The sequence below is a fragment of the Hyla sarda genome, chromosome 4 (assembly GCF_029499605.1).
Source record: "Hyla sarda isolate aHylSar1 chromosome 4, aHylSar1.hap1, whole genome shotgun sequence".
In the NCBI taxonomy this organism is placed as follows: domain Eukaryota; kingdom Metazoa; phylum Chordata; class Amphibia; order Anura; family Hylidae; genus Hyla; species Hyla sarda.
The window spans coordinates 384905183-384923313 of record NC_079192.1 but is presented as its reverse complement, the minus strand read 5'-3'; the positions used below and the strand labels follow the sequence as shown (position 1 = coordinate 384923313).

The 18131-nt window shown below is 47.8% G+C and overlaps 1 protein-coding gene across 1 annotated transcript in view; it reads left to right on the top strand.

Moving 5' to 3' along the window:
* Positions 1-9653: 9653 nt before the first annotated feature.
* Positions 9654-18131, top strand: part of DELE1 (DAP3 binding cell death enhancer 1) — a 72600-nt gene continuing 64122 nt past the window's right edge. Inside the window, exon 1 of the mRNA XM_056517030.1 lies at positions 9654-9818. Coding sequence (XP_056373005.1) covers positions 9743-9818 — 76 coding nt within the window. The 5' untranslated portion in view covers positions 9654-9742. The remainder of the gene's footprint in view (positions 9819-18131) is intronic.

The window sequence follows — 18131 nt, the reverse complement described above, 5'->3', positions numbered from 1 at the left end:
TTCCTCCCTGTGCCATTTCATTCCCACTTCATCCCCCTGTGCCACCTTATTCCCCCTGTGCCAAATCATCCCCCCTTACCCCTTGTGCTACATCACTTTCCCCTTCCCTCCTTCCCCTGTTGTTCTTCTTACATGGCCAGCAGGTTCAGGGGCTCTTAGCGGGTTTGAGGTTCTCCTGATGTTCTCTGTGCTGCATTTACTGAGAGCAGTGGCTGGGGGCACTGACGAGTGATGTCAGAAGCGTCACTCATCAGTGCCTGCCACTGATCACAGCCTCTCAGTTAGTACAGCACAGAGGACGTCAGGAGAACATCAAACCCACTGAGAGCCCCTCAGCCTGCTGGCCAAGTAAGAACAACAGGAGAAGGAGGGAAGGTAGCACAAGCAGTGAGGGGAGGATGTGTGATTTGGCATAGGGGGAATAAAGTGGGAAAGGGGGATAAAGGGGGATGAAATGGCACAGGTGGTATAAAGGGGGAAAGAAATGGCACAGGGAGATATAATGGGGATGTGGTAAAGAGGGGTGATGAATTTGCGCAGATGATAATAAAGGGGGAATGCTGTGGCACAGGAAGATATAATGGGGAGGATGATTTGGCACGGGGAGGATCGGAGGGGGGGGGGGAATTATTTGCCGGCAGACATACAGTGGGGATCAAAAGTTTGGGCACCCCGGGTAAAAAAGGAAAGATGGAAAAATCTCCAAAAGGCATCAAATTACAGATTAGACATTCTTATAATATGTCAACAAAAGTTACGGTAGATTTTATTTCCATCATTTACACTTTCAAAATAACAGAAAACAAAAAAATGGCATCTGCAAAAGTTTGGGCACCCTCCAGAGTTAATATCTTGTACTGCCCCCTTTGGCAAGTATCCCAGCTTGTAAATGCTTTTTGTAGCCAGCCAAGAGTCTTTCAATTCTTGTTTGAGGTATCTTTGCCCATTCTTCCTTACAAAAGTCTTCCAGTTCTTTTAGATTTCTGGGCTGTCTGTCATGCATTGCTCTTTTAAAGTCTATCCATAGATTTTCAGTTATGTTGAGGTCAGGAGATTGTGAAGGCCATGGCAAAACCTTCAGTTTACGCCTCTTGATGTAATCCCCCGTGGATTTCGAGGTGCGTTTAGGATCATTATCCATTTGTAGAAGCCATCCTTTCTTTAACTTCAGCTTTTTCACAGATGGCATCAAGTTAGCATCCAAAATTTGCTGAAATTTTATTGAATCAATTTTTCCTTCTACTCGTGACATGTTCCCTGTGCCACTAGCTGCAATACAACCCCAAAGCATGATTGATCCACCCTCATGCTTAACAGTTGGACAGAGGTTCTTTTAATTAAATTTTGTTCCCCTTCTTCTCCAAACGTACCTTTGCTCATTCAGGCCAAAAAGTTCAATTTTAATCTCATCGGTCCACAGAACTTGTTTCCAAAATGCATCAGGCTTGTCTATATGTTCATTTGCAAAGTTCAAACGCTGATTTTTGTGGTGTGGACATAGAAGAAGTTTTCTTCTGATGACTCTTCCATGAAGACCATATTTGTACAAGTATCTCTTTATAGTGGAATTCCAGTGTCTGCCAGATCTTTCTGGAGGGATTGTGCAGTCAAACTTGGGTTTTGAATAGTTTTTCTCAAAATCCTGCAAGCTGTTCTGTCTGATATTTTTCTTGGTCTTCCAGATCTTGCTTTAACTTCCACTTTTCCTGATGACTGCCATTTCTTAACTCCTTAAGGACGTAGGGCGTACCTGTATGCCCTACGCCCGGTCCCGGTGTTTAAAACGGGGTCACGCCGTGTCGGTCCCGGCTGCTAATCATAGCCGGGACCCTGGGCTAACAGCGCGCGGCATCGAACGTTGTGCCGCGCGCTGTTAACCCTTCAGACGCGGCGATTAAAGTTGACCGCCACGTCTGAAAGCGAAAGTAAACGCTTCCCGGCAGCTCAGTCGGGCTGATCGGGACATCGCGATAAAATCGCAATGTTCTGATCAGCTGGGACTAAGGCAGAGGTCTCCTTACCTGTCTCCGTGGCGTCCGATTGTCGATTGATTGCTCCAAGCCTGAGCTACAGGCTTGAGCAATCAAGCCTCTATCTCACTGATCCATGCAAAGCTATGGCTTTGCAGGGATCAGCATAGGAGATCAGTGTGTGCAGTGTTATAGGTCCCTATGGGAGCTATAGCACTGCAAAAAAAAAGTGGAAAAAAAAAGTTAACAAAGGTCATTTAACCCCTTCCCTTATAAAAGTTTGAATCACCCCCATTTTCCTATAAAAAACAAAAAAATTCCAAAGTTCAAAAAAGCGTATTTTTGGTCACTTTTTATACCATTAAAAAGTGATCAAAAAGTCCGATCAAAACAAAATTTGTACCGATAAAAACTTCAGATCATGGCGCAAACAATGAGTCCTCATACCGCCCTGTACGTGGAAAAATTAAAAAGTTATAGGGGTCAGAAGATGACATTTTTAAACGTATACATTTTCCTGCATGTAGTTATGATTTTTTCTAGAAGTACTACAAAATCAAACCTATATAAGCCCACAAAAGTTACAAAATGGCGTTTTTTCTTAAATTTTGTCGCACAATTATTATTTTTTTCCGTTTCGCCGTGAATTTTTGGGTAAAGTGACTAATGTCACTGCAAAGTAGAATTGGTGACGCCAAAAATAAGCCATAATATGGATTTTTAGGTGGAAAATTGAAAGGGTTATGATTTTTAAAAGGTAAGGAGGAAAAAACGAAAGTGCAAAAACTGAAAAACCCTGCGTCCTTAAGGGGATAAAGAGTGCACTTTACTGTCCTTAAGGGGTTAAAGTAGATTAAATTAAAGTAAATCAATATTGCTTCAATAACGGAATCTTTACAACATTACAATAACATACCGGCACTTACAGAATTACAGGACAAAACAAATCAAAATTTAAACAAACTGGAGGAATCCATGACCGTATTACCCTGTTTCCCCCAAAATACACCCTACCCTGAAAATAAGCCCTAGCTGGATCGGGGTGGGCTGCAATAAGCCCTACCCCGAAAATAAGACCTAGGGCCAGGGGTACTCAACTAACGGACCGCGGCCGCCAGTAATGCGATGTGGCCCCCCAGCCCCCACCTTTGGCTGATCCCTTGGCAAGTCAAATGAGCTGGGGCAGGGACACTGTCGCTTTAAAACGCCTGCGCTTATGCACGCCCGACGTCACGGATGTGTCCCTGCCCTGGCTGCTACCGGTAAGCAGCAGAAGGAGATCCCGCCGCCGAGAGCTGCAGCTTCAGTTGCGGACGCTATGAAGGTGGGGAAGTCCTGGTTTATTATGGCAGAGGGGTGGGGGGCACTGTAGGACCGTGGAGGACGACGGGGGAAGGGGAGGAAGTGTGGAGGATGGGGGGGCCTGCAGGAGTGTGGAGGATGGGGGCTGCAGGAGTGTGGAGGATGGAGGACTGTATAGCAGTGTGGAGGATGGGGCTGTGGGAGGATGGGGGCTGTGGCAGTGTGGAAGATGTGGGGGGGGGGTGGCATCCTCCACACTGCTACAGCTATTCCATCCTCCACACTGCTAAAGCCCCCTAACCACCCACAGCCCCCCATTCTCCACACTCCTGCAGCCCCCATAAATAAGCCCTACCCTGAAAATAAGCCCTAGTGTGTTTTTTGTGACTAAAATTAATATAAGACCCGGTCTTATTATCGGAGAAACACGGGTAAAACATGCAAATTTTACCAGGGATGTAAAGGACAACTCAAACAATATGGTGCATATACCTAGTACAGAACAAGGCAGAATACTCCACGTTCTATCCTTTAAAAATCTGAAAAGTAAAACAAACACGCCTAAGAAGAATGTGAGCTTTAGTTCATCGGATAATGATTCCACAGATTATGGTACTGATATATCAGACATTGAGGATGGACACAACCCACAAGTACGGTGTCCATTTTAGGACATTGTCAATCGTCAGCTGTACCTTCGACCTCCATCAGGCAAAACAGCGTCCCGCCTCCTCCCTCGGACCAATCTCCGTCAGGCGTCAGCCGCAACTCCCTCCTCCCTCCTTTGTCATCCTAAAGTCTCTCATCCAAAACTCTGTCAACCTAAAGTCTCTCATCCAAAACTCCGTCAAAAACCTTCCTGCCGTGTAGTCAGTGTCGGGGCATGACGGCGTTTTGGATGAGGGACTTTCGGATGAGGGAGTTGTGGCTAAAGGATGACAGCAATTGGTGTTAGGGAGGAGGCGGAACGCTGTTTTGCCTGAAGGAGGACGGAGTTAAAGCTGACAACTGATGGCGATTGGTCAGAGGGAGGAGGCGGGATGCTGTTTTGCCTGACGGAGGACGTAGTTGTGGCTGAAGACGATTGGTCCGAGGGAGGAGGCGGGATGCTGTTTTGCCTGGCGGAGGACGTAGTTGCGGCTGAAGACCATTGGTCCGAGGGAGGAGGCAGGATGCTGTTTTGCCTGGTGGAGGACGTAGTTGCGGCCTATGACTGATAGAGCTGGGCGGTATGACCAAATATGTGTATCACGGTATTTTTGTAACTTATGGCGGTTCCATGATACATAACGGTATTTCCTCCCCTCCCCCACCCCAAATCATGTGACCCGCGTGTGCTGTTCTGCTTCTCACCCCCACCCCCACCCCAAATTAATTATCAGCCCTGCGGTGCGCTGTCCCCATTGGGGTACTACTCACGTCACCCGCAAGCGCTGCCCTCTTCGTCCTTCCCGGCGCTGACACTCTATACTGTACGCTGCATCCCTAATAAACTTTGACGCACCTTCCTACCTCGGCCTCACGCTCTTCCTGGGGACGGGAACGTTTGAGAGCCGTCATCCAGCGATGTTCAGCCTCGGCCGGTGATAGGCTGAGCCCACTGTCATGTAAGAAGCCGTTGAGTTAAAGTTTATTTTGTTTATCTTTTGCAGCCCGGGCATAGGGATACAGCGTACAGTGTAGAGTGTCAGGGCCGGCGGCCCGCAACAAACAGGAGGATGAGGAGGGCAGCGCTTGCGGGTGATATGTGAGCAGTACCCCAATGGGGACAGCACAGAACTGGGCTGATAATTAATTGGGGGGGGCAGAACACCGCTCGCGGGTCACTTAAGATTAGTTCCCCGATATGGGGACAGCACAGCTCTGGGTTGATAATTCATTCATTCCCGGGGGGAGGGGCCCAACCGGTATTGCGGTATGGAAAAAATTCATATCGTGCAGCAATAAGATTTCGGTATTCGGTATGAACCGGTATACCGCCCAGCACTAACGACTGACGGCGATTGGTCCGAGGGAGGAGGCGGGATGCTGTTTTGCCTGACGGAGGTACAGCTGACAACTGATGATGTTCTAAATGGACACCGTACACAAGGCGCAACTTAGGCTCACCACCATCAAAATTATCCACAACAGCATATTAAAACCAATCAGATTTTGTGGATACCAGGAGAAAGAAAAACAAAACTTCACTACAAGCAGGACAAGGAACCAAACGAGAGGCAGGAGAGCTGGCCAAAAATACAAAAAACACCAGATATTGCTCACAACGCACATAGAAACATGTCCACAGGGGGATTTGTCAGTGGTGAACTTGTCAGCATCAATACTGAGTAAAGAACAAGTACAAGTCCTATCCAAGGGACTTAATTTTGTCCCCATGCAGAGGTTTGACTTGTACCAGACTATTCGGGACATTAACATATTTATCAAAACCGTTACATTAAAAACATATCTGATGTCCCAAATAAAGAGATACAAGAACTGGCCTCTGATGTACCCCCCACTAATAAGCAATGTTTGAACTATAAGGCTGAAAGCCGTCACCCACTTCATGCTTCTTTCCAGGAACAGATCACTCTACTTACATTAAGGCAACTTCAGAACCTACCTAATAGTATTAACATTGTTGAACGTGATAATATCATAAACACATTCACCACGTCTAATCCATCTTTTTATCCTATTAAATCCAAAAGTGACCCTATGGATATCTTCCAATTAAAGGGAACCAATCAGTAGATTTTAACATATATAATTATTGGCAATGCGTTATATATGCTAAAATCATTATCCTCACCATCCCCTGTTTGTGTCCCCAGGGATGGGGAAGATATTAAGTTATATTAATGTAGCAGAGTGCAACTGCCTCTGCTACTTTAACATACAAGGATGTAGTCGCCTCTGCTATGTTAACCTCCTGAGCGGTATTCCTAAGCGTGACTCGGGGTTAATTTTCCCTGCCAGGATCGGTAACCCCGAGTCACGCTCGGGGTAGAATCACAGAGTTCCCGGCCGGGCTGCACGATATATCACAAAAGCAATGCGATATAGCGATGCGGCCCCCGGGAAACATGCGATTATCTGCTCGGGTTGGCTCCCGTTGCGGGGGCCGGCCAGAGCAGGTAAAGAAAAATACTAAAAGTCAGTGTTTCCCTACCAGGGGGCCTCCAGCTGTTGCAAAACTACAACTCTCAGCATGCCCGAACAGCCAAAGGCTGTCCGGGCATGCTTGGAGTAGTAGTTTCACAACAGCTGGAGGCACCCTGTCAGAAAAACACTGAGCTAAATGTAAAAGGAAAAAGTAGTAAAATAAAAAAACCTTTTGCTCACCTAGTCCCGGTCCCTGAAGATGTTGTTCCCCTCCGTGCGCTCTGGTCCCTGCTCTATTCATCTTACAGGACCTTTCACTTTTCAGCCAATCACAGGCCGCAGTGGTGTAAAGCCTGTGATTGGCTGAAGGGGAAAGGGCTTGTTCTGCAGCAAATACACTAGGTTTGAAATCTGCCCGGTAAACCTAGTGTATTCTGCTGCAGGACAAGGTGACAAGGGGGGGGGGGGATGAATGTGACAAAGGGGGGGATGTGACATGAAGGGGGGGGGGGGGGGAATGTGACAAGAGGGGGGAATGTGACATGAAGGGGGGGATGTGACAAGAGGGGGGAATGTGACAGGGGAGGGGGAATGTGACATGAAGGGGGGGATGTGACAAGGGGGGGATTTGACAGGGGGAGGGGAATGTAACATGAAGGGGGAGAATGTGACAAGGGGGGGGAATGTGACAGGGGGGGAATGTGACAAGGGGGGGAATGTGACAAGGGGGGGAATGTGATAAGGGGGGGATGTGACAAGGGGGGAAGAATGTGACAAGGAGGGGGGAGAATGTGACGGGGGGATGTGACAAGGGAGGGGGAATGTGATGGGGGGAGTTGTGAAATTCAGTGCAAAAAATTGTACCACTTTTGGTACAAATTTCCAGAAAGAATCATACCGCCAGGGAGGTTAATGTGGCAGAGCGCAATGGCCTCTGCTACTGTTGCAAAACTACAACTCCCATCCTGCCCTTGGCTGTCTGGGCATGCTGGAAGTTGTAGCCCTTTCACTGTTTGACTAAGCCAAGCATGTCAAACTCAAAGGCTAACATGGGCCAAAAAAACAAGGTTTAAGTTTATGTGGGCCGCATCAAAAAACAAATATTAAACTTTACTATATGCATCAAGACCTCAACCCCCCTGTAAAATACCCCAACCCCCCTGTACAATAACCCAACCCCCCCCCTGCACAAGACCCCATGCCCTCCCTGCACAACACCCCATGTCCCCTTTGCATAACAACCCATGCCCCCCTGCACGAGACCCCATGCCCCCCCCCCTGCACAAGACCCCATGCAACCTTTGCACAAGACCCCATGCCCCCCTGCACAACACCTCATGAACCCCTTCACAAGACCCCCTGCACAAGACCCCATGACCCCCTTCACAAGACCCCATGCCCCCTTTGCACAAGACCCCATGCCCACCCTACACAAGACCCCATGCCCCCATGCACAACACCCCATGACCCCTTCACAAGACCACATGACCCCCTTCACAAGACCCCATGCCATTTTTGTACACCACTCCATGCCCCCTTTCACACAAGACCCCATGCCCCTCCTTCACAAGACCCCATGCCCCATTTGCACAACACCCCATGCCCCCCCCCCCTGCACAAGACCCCATTCCCTGTTTAAAAAAAAAATCAAACAACAATATTAGCATTAATATTGACTTTTCTTACTTTGTGAATCTGGTGCCGCGCGTCTATAGCCGCAATGGCGCAGTCCGCAGCATGTGTCAGAACTCTTTCAAGGCGCAGCCTGATGATGGGCCATCAGGATGTGACGTTGATCTCTGCGCACCTCCATCCTCTCTTGGACCGCCTCTAACTTCTCCTGGACCGCCTCCGCCATCCTTCAACCGCTCCTGGACCGATGTGACCTGAGGGGAGGAGTTGTCGCACGTTTGCATGGGTCACAAATTTCCACCTCACATCGCTTCTGACTTTTTTATTTTATCTCTGCCCGCCTCCAGGTAACCAGAGCAATGAATACCTTTGCCGGGCCGCAAAGATATTCATTGTGGGCCGCATGAGGCCCGTGGGCCGTATGTTTGACACATATGGACTAAGCTAAGCTACACCCTACGCTACACTCTCTAAACCACGCTTTATCTGCCTGTAAAACTAAGCTAGCTACGCTACACCTGTGTAAAACTATGCTAACACTACACTACGCTAAACCTGTGTATAACTATGCTACGCTACACTGGTGTAAAACTACGCTACGCAAACTATGCTACACCTGTGTAAAACTACGCTAACTCTACACTACACTAAACCTGTGTATAACTATGCTACGCTACACTGGTGTAAAACTACGCTACGCAAACTATGCTACACTTGTGTAAAACTATGCTAAAGTAAAACAAAGTAACTACACTACACATGTGTAAAACTACACTATCGCTACGCTAACTACTCTACGCCTGTGTAAAACTACATTAACACTGCACTACACTAAACCTGTGTAAAACTACGCTACGCTAACTACGCTACACTGGAGTAAAACTGTGCTAACACTACGCTACGCTAACTACTTTATACCTGTTTAAAACTATGCTAATGCTACGCTATGATAACTACGCTAAACCTGTGTAAAAAATACGCTAATGCTACACTACACTATTTACGCTACACCTGTATAAAAATACGCTAATTCTACACTACACTATTTACGCTACACCTGTATAAAAATACGCTAATTCTACACTACACTATTTACGCTACACCTGTAATAAAAATACGCTAATTCTACACTACGCTAAAATTGTGTAAAAACTACGCTACTCTATCTATGCTACACTGGTGTAAAACTGCGCTAACACTACTCTTCGCTAACTACTACACTAACTATACCTGTGTAAAACTACAACTCCCATCCTGACTTGATAGCCTTTAGCTGTCTGGAAATGCTGGGAGTTGTGGTCCCTTCACTAAAATCTGCAAAACTACAACTACAAGCATGCCTAGAGAGAGAGAGCCTTAGGCTGCCTGGGCATGCTGGGAATTGTAGTCTCTTTACTTTAAAATCCTAACCTACGTAACTACGCTAAAATCAACGCTAACTACGCTACACTGATGTTAAACTACGCTTACCCTCCGATGGTCTCACTCTCTCCCTGCCTGCTACACTAAGCTACCTACGCTAACTACGCAACCGGAGTCCATAGTAAACTGGGCGTGCGCAGTTTTCTACTGACTTCCCCCTGAACAACTGCGCATGCGCCAACATACGCTAGCCTCCCTACGCTAATTGCGTAGTGGGGGGAAGCTGCGCATGCGCTCATAGTTTTCTACGAATCGTAGAAAACTTTACACCAACTGGAAAATACTTTCCATCACCCTACGCTAACTTCGCAGTGGGCTCGCGGCGCATGCGTAATGGAGCCCGAAGTCCTGTGATCCGGACAGTGGCAGCAATGTGGCGGATTCCGGGGCTCTTCTCTAGAGGTGAGTGTGACAGCTGACACCGGGGGCCTGTGTGTGTGTCCGCTCCACATATCGCTTATTTGTTCTTGTTGTGTTATGAAACGCGTGTTTGTTCAAGTATCGCGATACCGCAGGGTGTGCAGCTTCCTGTAGACTGATCTGTCTCGATCTAGCGATCTGATCTATTTTCATAGTGATCACCTACTGGGGGGGATTCTCACATGACAGGACACAAGGTGTAATACTAAATAGTGTCTGATTTGCAGAAAGACAACTCCCATCATGTCATGACAGCAAGGAATTAGCGTTCTCCAACCTGTAGTTTTGCAACACCTAGTGAGCCACGGGCTGGGGAACATTGATGTGTTTGGCTGATGTGAGTTGTAGTCTAGCAACAGCTGGAGAGCCACAGGTTAGGGAACACTGATTTCTATGATTGGAGTTGTAGTCTTGCAACAGCTGGAGTGCTACAAGTTGGGGAACATTGATTCCTATGATGGAAGATGTAGTCTTGCAACAGCTGGGGAACACTGATTCCTTCGGCTGTCATGCCATGATTGGAGTTGTAGTCTTGCAACAACTGGAGGGTGGGGGAACACTGATTCCTATGATGAGAGTTGTAGTTTTGGAACACCTGGAGAGCCACAACTTCCCTTACCCTCCAACTGTTGTGGGACTACAACTCCCATCATGTCATGACTGCAGAAGTGTTCCCCAACCTGTGGCTGTCCAGCTGTTGCATTGCTAAAACTCCTATCATAGAAATCAGTGTTCCCTAACCTGTAGCCCTCCAGCTGTTGCAAGACTACAACTCCAATCCTAGGAATCAGTGCTCCCCAACCGGTGTTGAGGAACCGATGTTCCCCAGAATGTTACAAAATTACAACTCCCATCATGCCCTGACAGCCGTCAGCAGCCGCAGCAATTAGCCATCATCTAGATAGACCTGGAAGGAGCTATGGCTATTAGTGCCTGCATCAGAGCGCCCCTCTATAGGCTGTGTAAGGTATTACAGCTCAGTCCTATGAAGGTCAGAAGGGTTATCAGAGACTACAAAATTTGACAGCTTCTTCTGATAGGCTATAAATATTAGGCTGGTTAAAGGAGTAGTCCAGTGGTGACCCAGTGGTGAACAACTTATCCCCTATCCTAAGGATAGGGGATAAGTTGCAGATCATGGGGGTCCGACCGCTGGGGCCCCCTGCGATCTCCTGTACGGAGCCCCGACAGCTCGCGGGAAGGGGGCGTGTCGACCTCCGCACGAAGCGGCGGCCGACACGCCCCCTCAATACAACTCTATGGCAGAGCCGAAGCGCTGCCTTCGGCAATCTCCGGCTCTGCCATAGAGATGTATTGAGGGGGCGTGTCGGCCGCCGCTTCGTGCAGAGGTCGACACCCACTATCTGGCCGGAGAGCCGGGCCCCCGTACAGAGAGATCGCAGGGGGCCCCAGCGGTCGGACCCCCCGCGATCTCAAACTTATCCCCTATCCTTAGGATAGGGGATAAGTTTTTCACCACTGGACTACCCCTTTAAGGCCCAACCCCCCAGGTCCCCAGCTGATTTTCCATTTCCAGTTGTTTCAAAACCATAACTACCAGCATGCCGAGAGTTGTAGTTTTGCAACAGCTGGAGGCACATTGGTTGAGATTGGGGATACGTCATCCTGCCGTTGACCGAGTGCGATCAGAAATGTTATTTTATTTTAATAGTTTGTACAATTCTGCAAGCGGCGATATCAAATATGTTTTTGGTTTTTTTGGGGGGGTGGGGGGGGTGAAGGGGAGTGATTAGATTTTTTTTATTGGGGGTGGGAGTTATATTCTTAAAAACTTTGCTTTTATTTTTATAAAACACTTTTTTGTGGAGTTACATACACACCAGGTGGCAGTATATAGCCCATAGATACAGGCCAGGCGTGTGGCATTTCGCTCTGTATAGATCAGATAGCAGTTGTGTAATCTGGCAGCGACGCTGTAGATCCAGATATTAAAGTGAACCCTGTAGTAAACCCTTTAGATCGTAACTAGTTCACGACCAATGCAGATTATTATTTTCTGCCCTTCCTTAGTGATTTACCAATTATTCTGTAACAACATTACCCCTGAAACTCTAAGACTGTGGTCTCCAGACTGTGGACCTCCAGATGCTGCAAAACTACAACTCCCAATGGCTGTCCGGGCATGCTGAAAGTTATAGTTCTGCAACAGCTGGAGACACCATTGTCAAAAAACACTGGTCTATTGCATTGAAGGAATCACAGGTGTGTTTAAATGGGAGGGAGAAAAATGATCTCACACTTACAAAGAATTATGGGACTTGTAGGTTAAGAGAAGGAACTCCAACAGGAAATACCCAGTTAACAAAAAGATAGCCACAGCATTATATATCTCACAGCATAAGCATTTAGGGGGAGATTTATCAAATCATGTCCAGAGGAAAAGTTGCTGAGTTGCCCATAGCAACCAATCAGATTGTTTCTTTCATTTTTGAAAAGGCCTCTGAAAAATGAAAGAAGCGATCTGATTGGTTGCTATGGGCAACTCAGCAACTTTTCCTTTGGACAGGTTTTGATAAATCTCCCCCTTAGTCCCAAAACAAGCACAGATCCTTCCTAAGTATACCCATTACTGCCTGGCAGGTATGTACGAAAATCACCTTATGGTGGAGAACCCCTTTAAACAGTTTCCTTTATAAATGTGGCATACACGCCCAATGGGGCCCAAACACATGAAGTGAATGCAGCCTTATTAAAGTGTACCCGTCATTTCAGGTGACTTTTCAGGATAAGCTGCCCTGTGTGTGTACATGAGGAGCAGCGCTATTTCTGGTCATTATATACAGCAGGCGAAATAAGTATTGAACACGTCACCATATACTGTTTTATTTGAGACAACACTACTTTTTGTAGCTCTCCACTAGTGTCCTTGGCTCTTGGACAACTCTTCTGATTATTCTTCTCGCTCATCTGTCAGAAATCTTGTGAGGAGCACCAGGTCAAGGCAAATTTATGGTGGAATATTTGTCTTTCCCCTTCCGTATTATGACCCCAACAATGCTCACGGGATCATTCAAAAGCTTAGAAATGTGTCTGTAACCATCGCCATTGTTATGTTTTGTAACAATTAGGCTGGAAAAACGCTGCGGCCAGATGAGAAATCGCTAAATTCTTTTTCCACGTCGCCTTTTTTCAGTTTGGCGTTTTTTAAAATCCTTTTGGAGTTTTTACTCTTTTTTTGAAGTTTTTCAGCTCCTTGGTGGTTTTACAAAATCGCAGCATGTTGAGCCTATGTTTTCCCTGAAATCGTGGCGTTTTTTCCCCCTGAAATCGTGGCGTTTTTCTGCCATAGAAGTCTATGGGAGTAAAAAAAAAGGCAAGAAAAATGCCATGTGGGTTTTAACTTTGGCGTTTTTGCAGGTGATTTTTATTCTTTTTTGGATCCCAAAAAGTGATGGAGATGCCTTTTTTTAATAACATTTCGTAGGCTACCATTAGAAAATAATAATAAAAAAGATTAAAAAAATGTCCATCACTATTGTATTTAACGAAATTTATCTTTTTTATAATAACATTCTTCTTAATTTTTAAACGGATCAATTTATGTGTGCGGGCAGGGCACCATACTGCATCCTCTTTTTTTTTTTTTTTTTTTTGATACCCAACACATTTTAATAAAAACGCCAAAGGGGCCGAAAATGCAATTTCAACTCAAATGCAAAAACGCCAGAAAAAACATCAGATGCAGGAAATTGCACTGGTGTTTTTTCTGGCGTTTTTTTTTTTTTTTTTTTTTTTCAGTGAAAAAAATGTAAAAATAACCAATGAAATCCTAGCCTTTGGTTGTGAACGCTCTTTGCCTTAGGGATCGACCGATTACCGGTTTGGCCGATATTATCGTCCGATAATCACAATTTTGGGCATTATCGGTTTCGGCAATTACCTTGCCGATAATGCCCCGCACCGCCCCCGCCCCCCCACCGCACCGCAGCACCCCATCACACCCCCCACCGCACCGCCCCGGCCCCAATGCCTCCCATTTCACCAGTTTTATAATTACCTGTTCCCGGGGTCCACGCTACTTCTGGCTCCTGCTGCGTCCTGTGTTACGCTGTGCGCAATGACGAGTGACGCGACGTGACGTAATCGTCAGTGCGCACAGGGACAGCTCAGGAGGACGCCACCGGAGCCAGATGTAGAGTGGATCCCGGGCCCCGGGAACAGGTAATTATAAAACCGGGGATGGGGGAGGCAATGGGGGTGCGGCGCGGTGCGTGGGGCGGTAGGGGGCGCGGAGCGACGGTGGGGGGGGCGGTGGCGGTGATAGGACTCAGGACCCTTTTAATCAATGATCTGCAGCAGTGTCGCGGGGGGGATAAATAGCCGATAACTTATACCGATATTCCGGATAAGTTATCGGCCCTAACCTGCACCGATTATCGGTTTCGGCCCTAAAAAAATAATATCAGTCGATCCCTACTTTGCCTTTACCCTTCATGAGATGTGTCTTGTGTGACACCTTGGCAATGAGATCTTTCTATCCAGCAGTTGGGACTGAATCGGCTGATATTAAGTTGCACTGACAAGGGGCTGAATTGTGTTTTAATTAGTTTTAACAGATTTCCATGCTTTTTTGCACCTCTCTATTTTCATGTATTCAACACTTTGTCCCTGGGCCATTTCACATTATTACACATATACCGTATATACTCGAGTATAAGCCGAGTTTTTCAGCACGATTTTTCGTGCTGAAAACACCCCCCTCGGCTTATACTCGAGTGAACTCCCCCACCCGCAGTGGTCTTCAACCTGCGGACTTCCAGAGGTTTCAAAACTACATCTCCCAGCAAGCCCGGGCAGCCATCGGCTGTCCGGGCTTGCTGGGAGTTGTAGTTTTGAAACCTCCGGAGGTCCGCAGGTTGAAGACCACTGCGGCCTTCAACATCATCCAGCCCCCTCTCACCCCCTTTAGTTCTGAGTACTCACCTCCGCTCGGCGCTGGTCCGGTCCTGCAGGACTGTCCGGTGAGGAGGTGGTCCGGTGGGATAGTGGTTCCGGGCTGCTATCTTCACCGGGGAGGCCTCTTCTAAGCGCTTCGGGCCCGGCCTCAGAATAGTCACGTTGCCGTGACAACGACGCAGAGGTGCGTTCATTGCCAACGTACTTCTGCGTCATTGTCAAGGCAACGCCTCTATTCCGGGCCGGAAGCGCGGAGAAGAGGTGCCCCCAGTGAAGATAGCAGCCCGGACCACCTCCTCTCCGGACCACCTCCTCACCGGACAGCCCTGCAGGACCGGACCAGCGCCGAGCGGAGGTGAGTACTCAGAACTAAAGGGGGTGAGAGGGGGCTGGATGATGTTGAAGGCCGCAGTGGTCTTCAACCTGCGGACCTCCGGAGGTTTCAAAACTACAACTCCCAGCAAGCCCGGACAGCCGATGGCTGCCCGGGCTTGCTGGGAGTTGTAGTTTTGAAACCTCTGGAGGTCCGCAGGTTGAAGACCACTGAGGGCGAATGATGAGAAGAGGATGATGAAGGGGGGGTGTGGGGATGATGAAGGGGGTGGGGATGATGAAGGGGGGTGTGTGGGATGATTACAAGGGGATGATGAAGGGGGGATGTGTGGGATGATAAGGGGATGATGAAGGGGGGGATGTGTGGGATGATAAGGGGATGATGAAGGGGGGATGTGCGGGATGATAAGGGGATGATGAAGGGGGGATGTGTGGGATGATAAGGGGATGATGAAGGGGGGGATGTGTGGGATGATGACAAGGGGGGATGATGAAGGGGGGATGTGTGGGATGATGACAAGGGGGGATGTGTGGGATGATGACAAGGGGATGATGAAGGGGGGATGTGTGGGATGATGACAAGGGGATGAGAATGTTAATGACGGGTCTGGATGATGACAGGGGGGGGATGAGGTATTTCCCACCCTAGGCTTATACTCGAGTCAATAACTTTTCCTGGGATTTTGGGTTGAAATTAGGGGTCTCGGCTTATACTCGGGTCGGCTTATACTCGAGTATATACGGTACTTAATTTCTGAGCTTATTTTATTTATTTTTTTTGAATGTATAGATTACTTGGATTGTTACCAACACCTAGTGAAAATGTAATGTTAATAGCACCTTTGGAAAAATATTTAGTGAGAGAAAAATGGTGACGTGTTCAATACTTATTTGACCTGCTGTAACTTGGATAAGGTATTTTTCAGCAGACTGCTGAAGTTCTCCCAGAGCCGGTGGGCTCCATAGACTCGTATTGCTTGTCTTGCAGACACAGGACAGAGCTGAGCTGATTTTAAGGGTACGTTCACACGTGCAGATTTTCGCAGCGTATTTCACTGCGGATCCGCTGCTGAAGGACCCCCCTATATGCTGCTTTTGTATGTGCCTGCTCGGAGCGGCAATACGCCGCTACGAGCAGACACCCTGCGATGAGCGAGTCAGCATGCGCAGTATATTCGCACATCGCGGCAGTTCTTGGCCTAGCTCATTGAGCAGGGGAAGCGGCCGCGATGTGTGCGAGTACATCGTGCATGCGCGGCAACTCGCACATCGCAGTGTGTCTGCTCGGAGCGGTGTATTGCCTCTCCGAGCAGGCACATTTAAGGGCACCATACAGAGGTCCTTCAGCGGCGGATCTGCAGCGTAAAATACGCTGTAAATCCGCACATGTGAACGTACCCTAAGGCTAGGTTCAGACTACGGAATTTCCGCCTGCAATTCCTCTTTGAAATTGCTGGCGGAAATTCCGCTTGCTAAAATGTATAGTGTAGTGAATGGTTTTACGTTCACAAATTCACACTTCGGAATTTGTGAATCGGAATTTGTGAACGGAAAATCCGCTTGGAAATTTCCACCTGAAGAAAGGCGTTGCTCTTTCTTCAGGTGGAAATCCGCGCGGAACACATTGCTATTGGAGACTGCAGTGTCCGCGCGGTCCTAGCGCCGGCTGATTCAGTCAGCGCTGGCCGCACTCGGAATTTCCGGCCGGAAATGTTCTGCCCGGAGATTCCGTAGTCTGAACCTAGCCTAAGAGTGGAACTCAGTCTCACAGGAGGGGGGGAAGAGGGAAGAAGCTCTATAACATAAATAAAAAGCTTGTTGTCCCCTCATATAGTCGTTCCCTCCCACATCCTTTTATAGCCTATATTTTCTCTCATTTCATTTAGCCAATTTCCCTCATTTCATATTATTAAATGAGGGAAATGGCTGTATGAAATGGAGGAGATTTCACCATTTATTTTATCGCAATAAAAATATTTACCTTCTAAATTGCAGTTGTATATTTTTCCCAAATTGTGCAGCACATCTTTTTCATATTGGAGGAGGCATGCCACTGCAACTCTGCCTCTTTTTTTAGCCTCAATGAAACATAATCTGCCAACCAACAGGGATAGCCACCCACTGGACTCCTAAGCCCAGAATGAGGTATACGTAAAAAAATACAAGTTATACACAAAATCTGCTCAGCTACTCTGCATTTCAATGTAACAAATTCCCTATATAGAAATGATGGGGCAAACACTAAAATATACCATCGTGAGACACCTAGGACACCAATTTCATGGTGTTTTCTAAGTGTACTCTTGATAATGGTGGTCTCTTATATGGCACCAGGACCCCTCTCAGACGGCTGCCTCCCCACCCCCTAGAGCAGGGGTCCTTAAACTACGGCCTGTGGGCCACATGCGGAGCGCATTTACCCGGCCCGCCGGGTGTTTTTGCCTTAGGACATCCCTGTGTTCCGAAAGATGCTTTCGGAACACAAGGATGCCTCTGTGAAGTCCCTGCGGCCCGCGTTTACTTTAAAAACGCGGGGACCGCCGGGAGCAGGCGCACACAGCGACGTCACTGACGTCCCATGCGTGCGCCTATGGCAACCGAGTTCGGAGCAGCGGAGAAGAAGAGTAGAAGCAAGGAAGCGCGCGCTGGTAGTAGGTAAGTGTTCTGACCACCGATCCTCCGGTCCTGCTATGGCCGGAGCGGTGGTCAGAACACTGAAATGGGGCAGTACACAAGCATACAGCCTCCAGCCATACTTTATGGCTGGAGGCTGTATGCCTGTGGGGGAACATACTGCCAACGTAATTTGGGGGACTATACTGCCAGCCTAATGTGGGGGAACATACTGCCAGCCTAATGTGGGGGACTATACTGCACCTAATGTGGGGGAACTATACTGCCAGCCTAATGTGGTGGACTATATTGAACCTAATGTGGGGAACTATACTGCCAGCCTAATGTGGGGGGACTATACTGCCAAAGTAATGTGGGGGACTATATTGCACCTAATGTGGGGGAACATACTGCAAGCCTAATGTGGGGGAC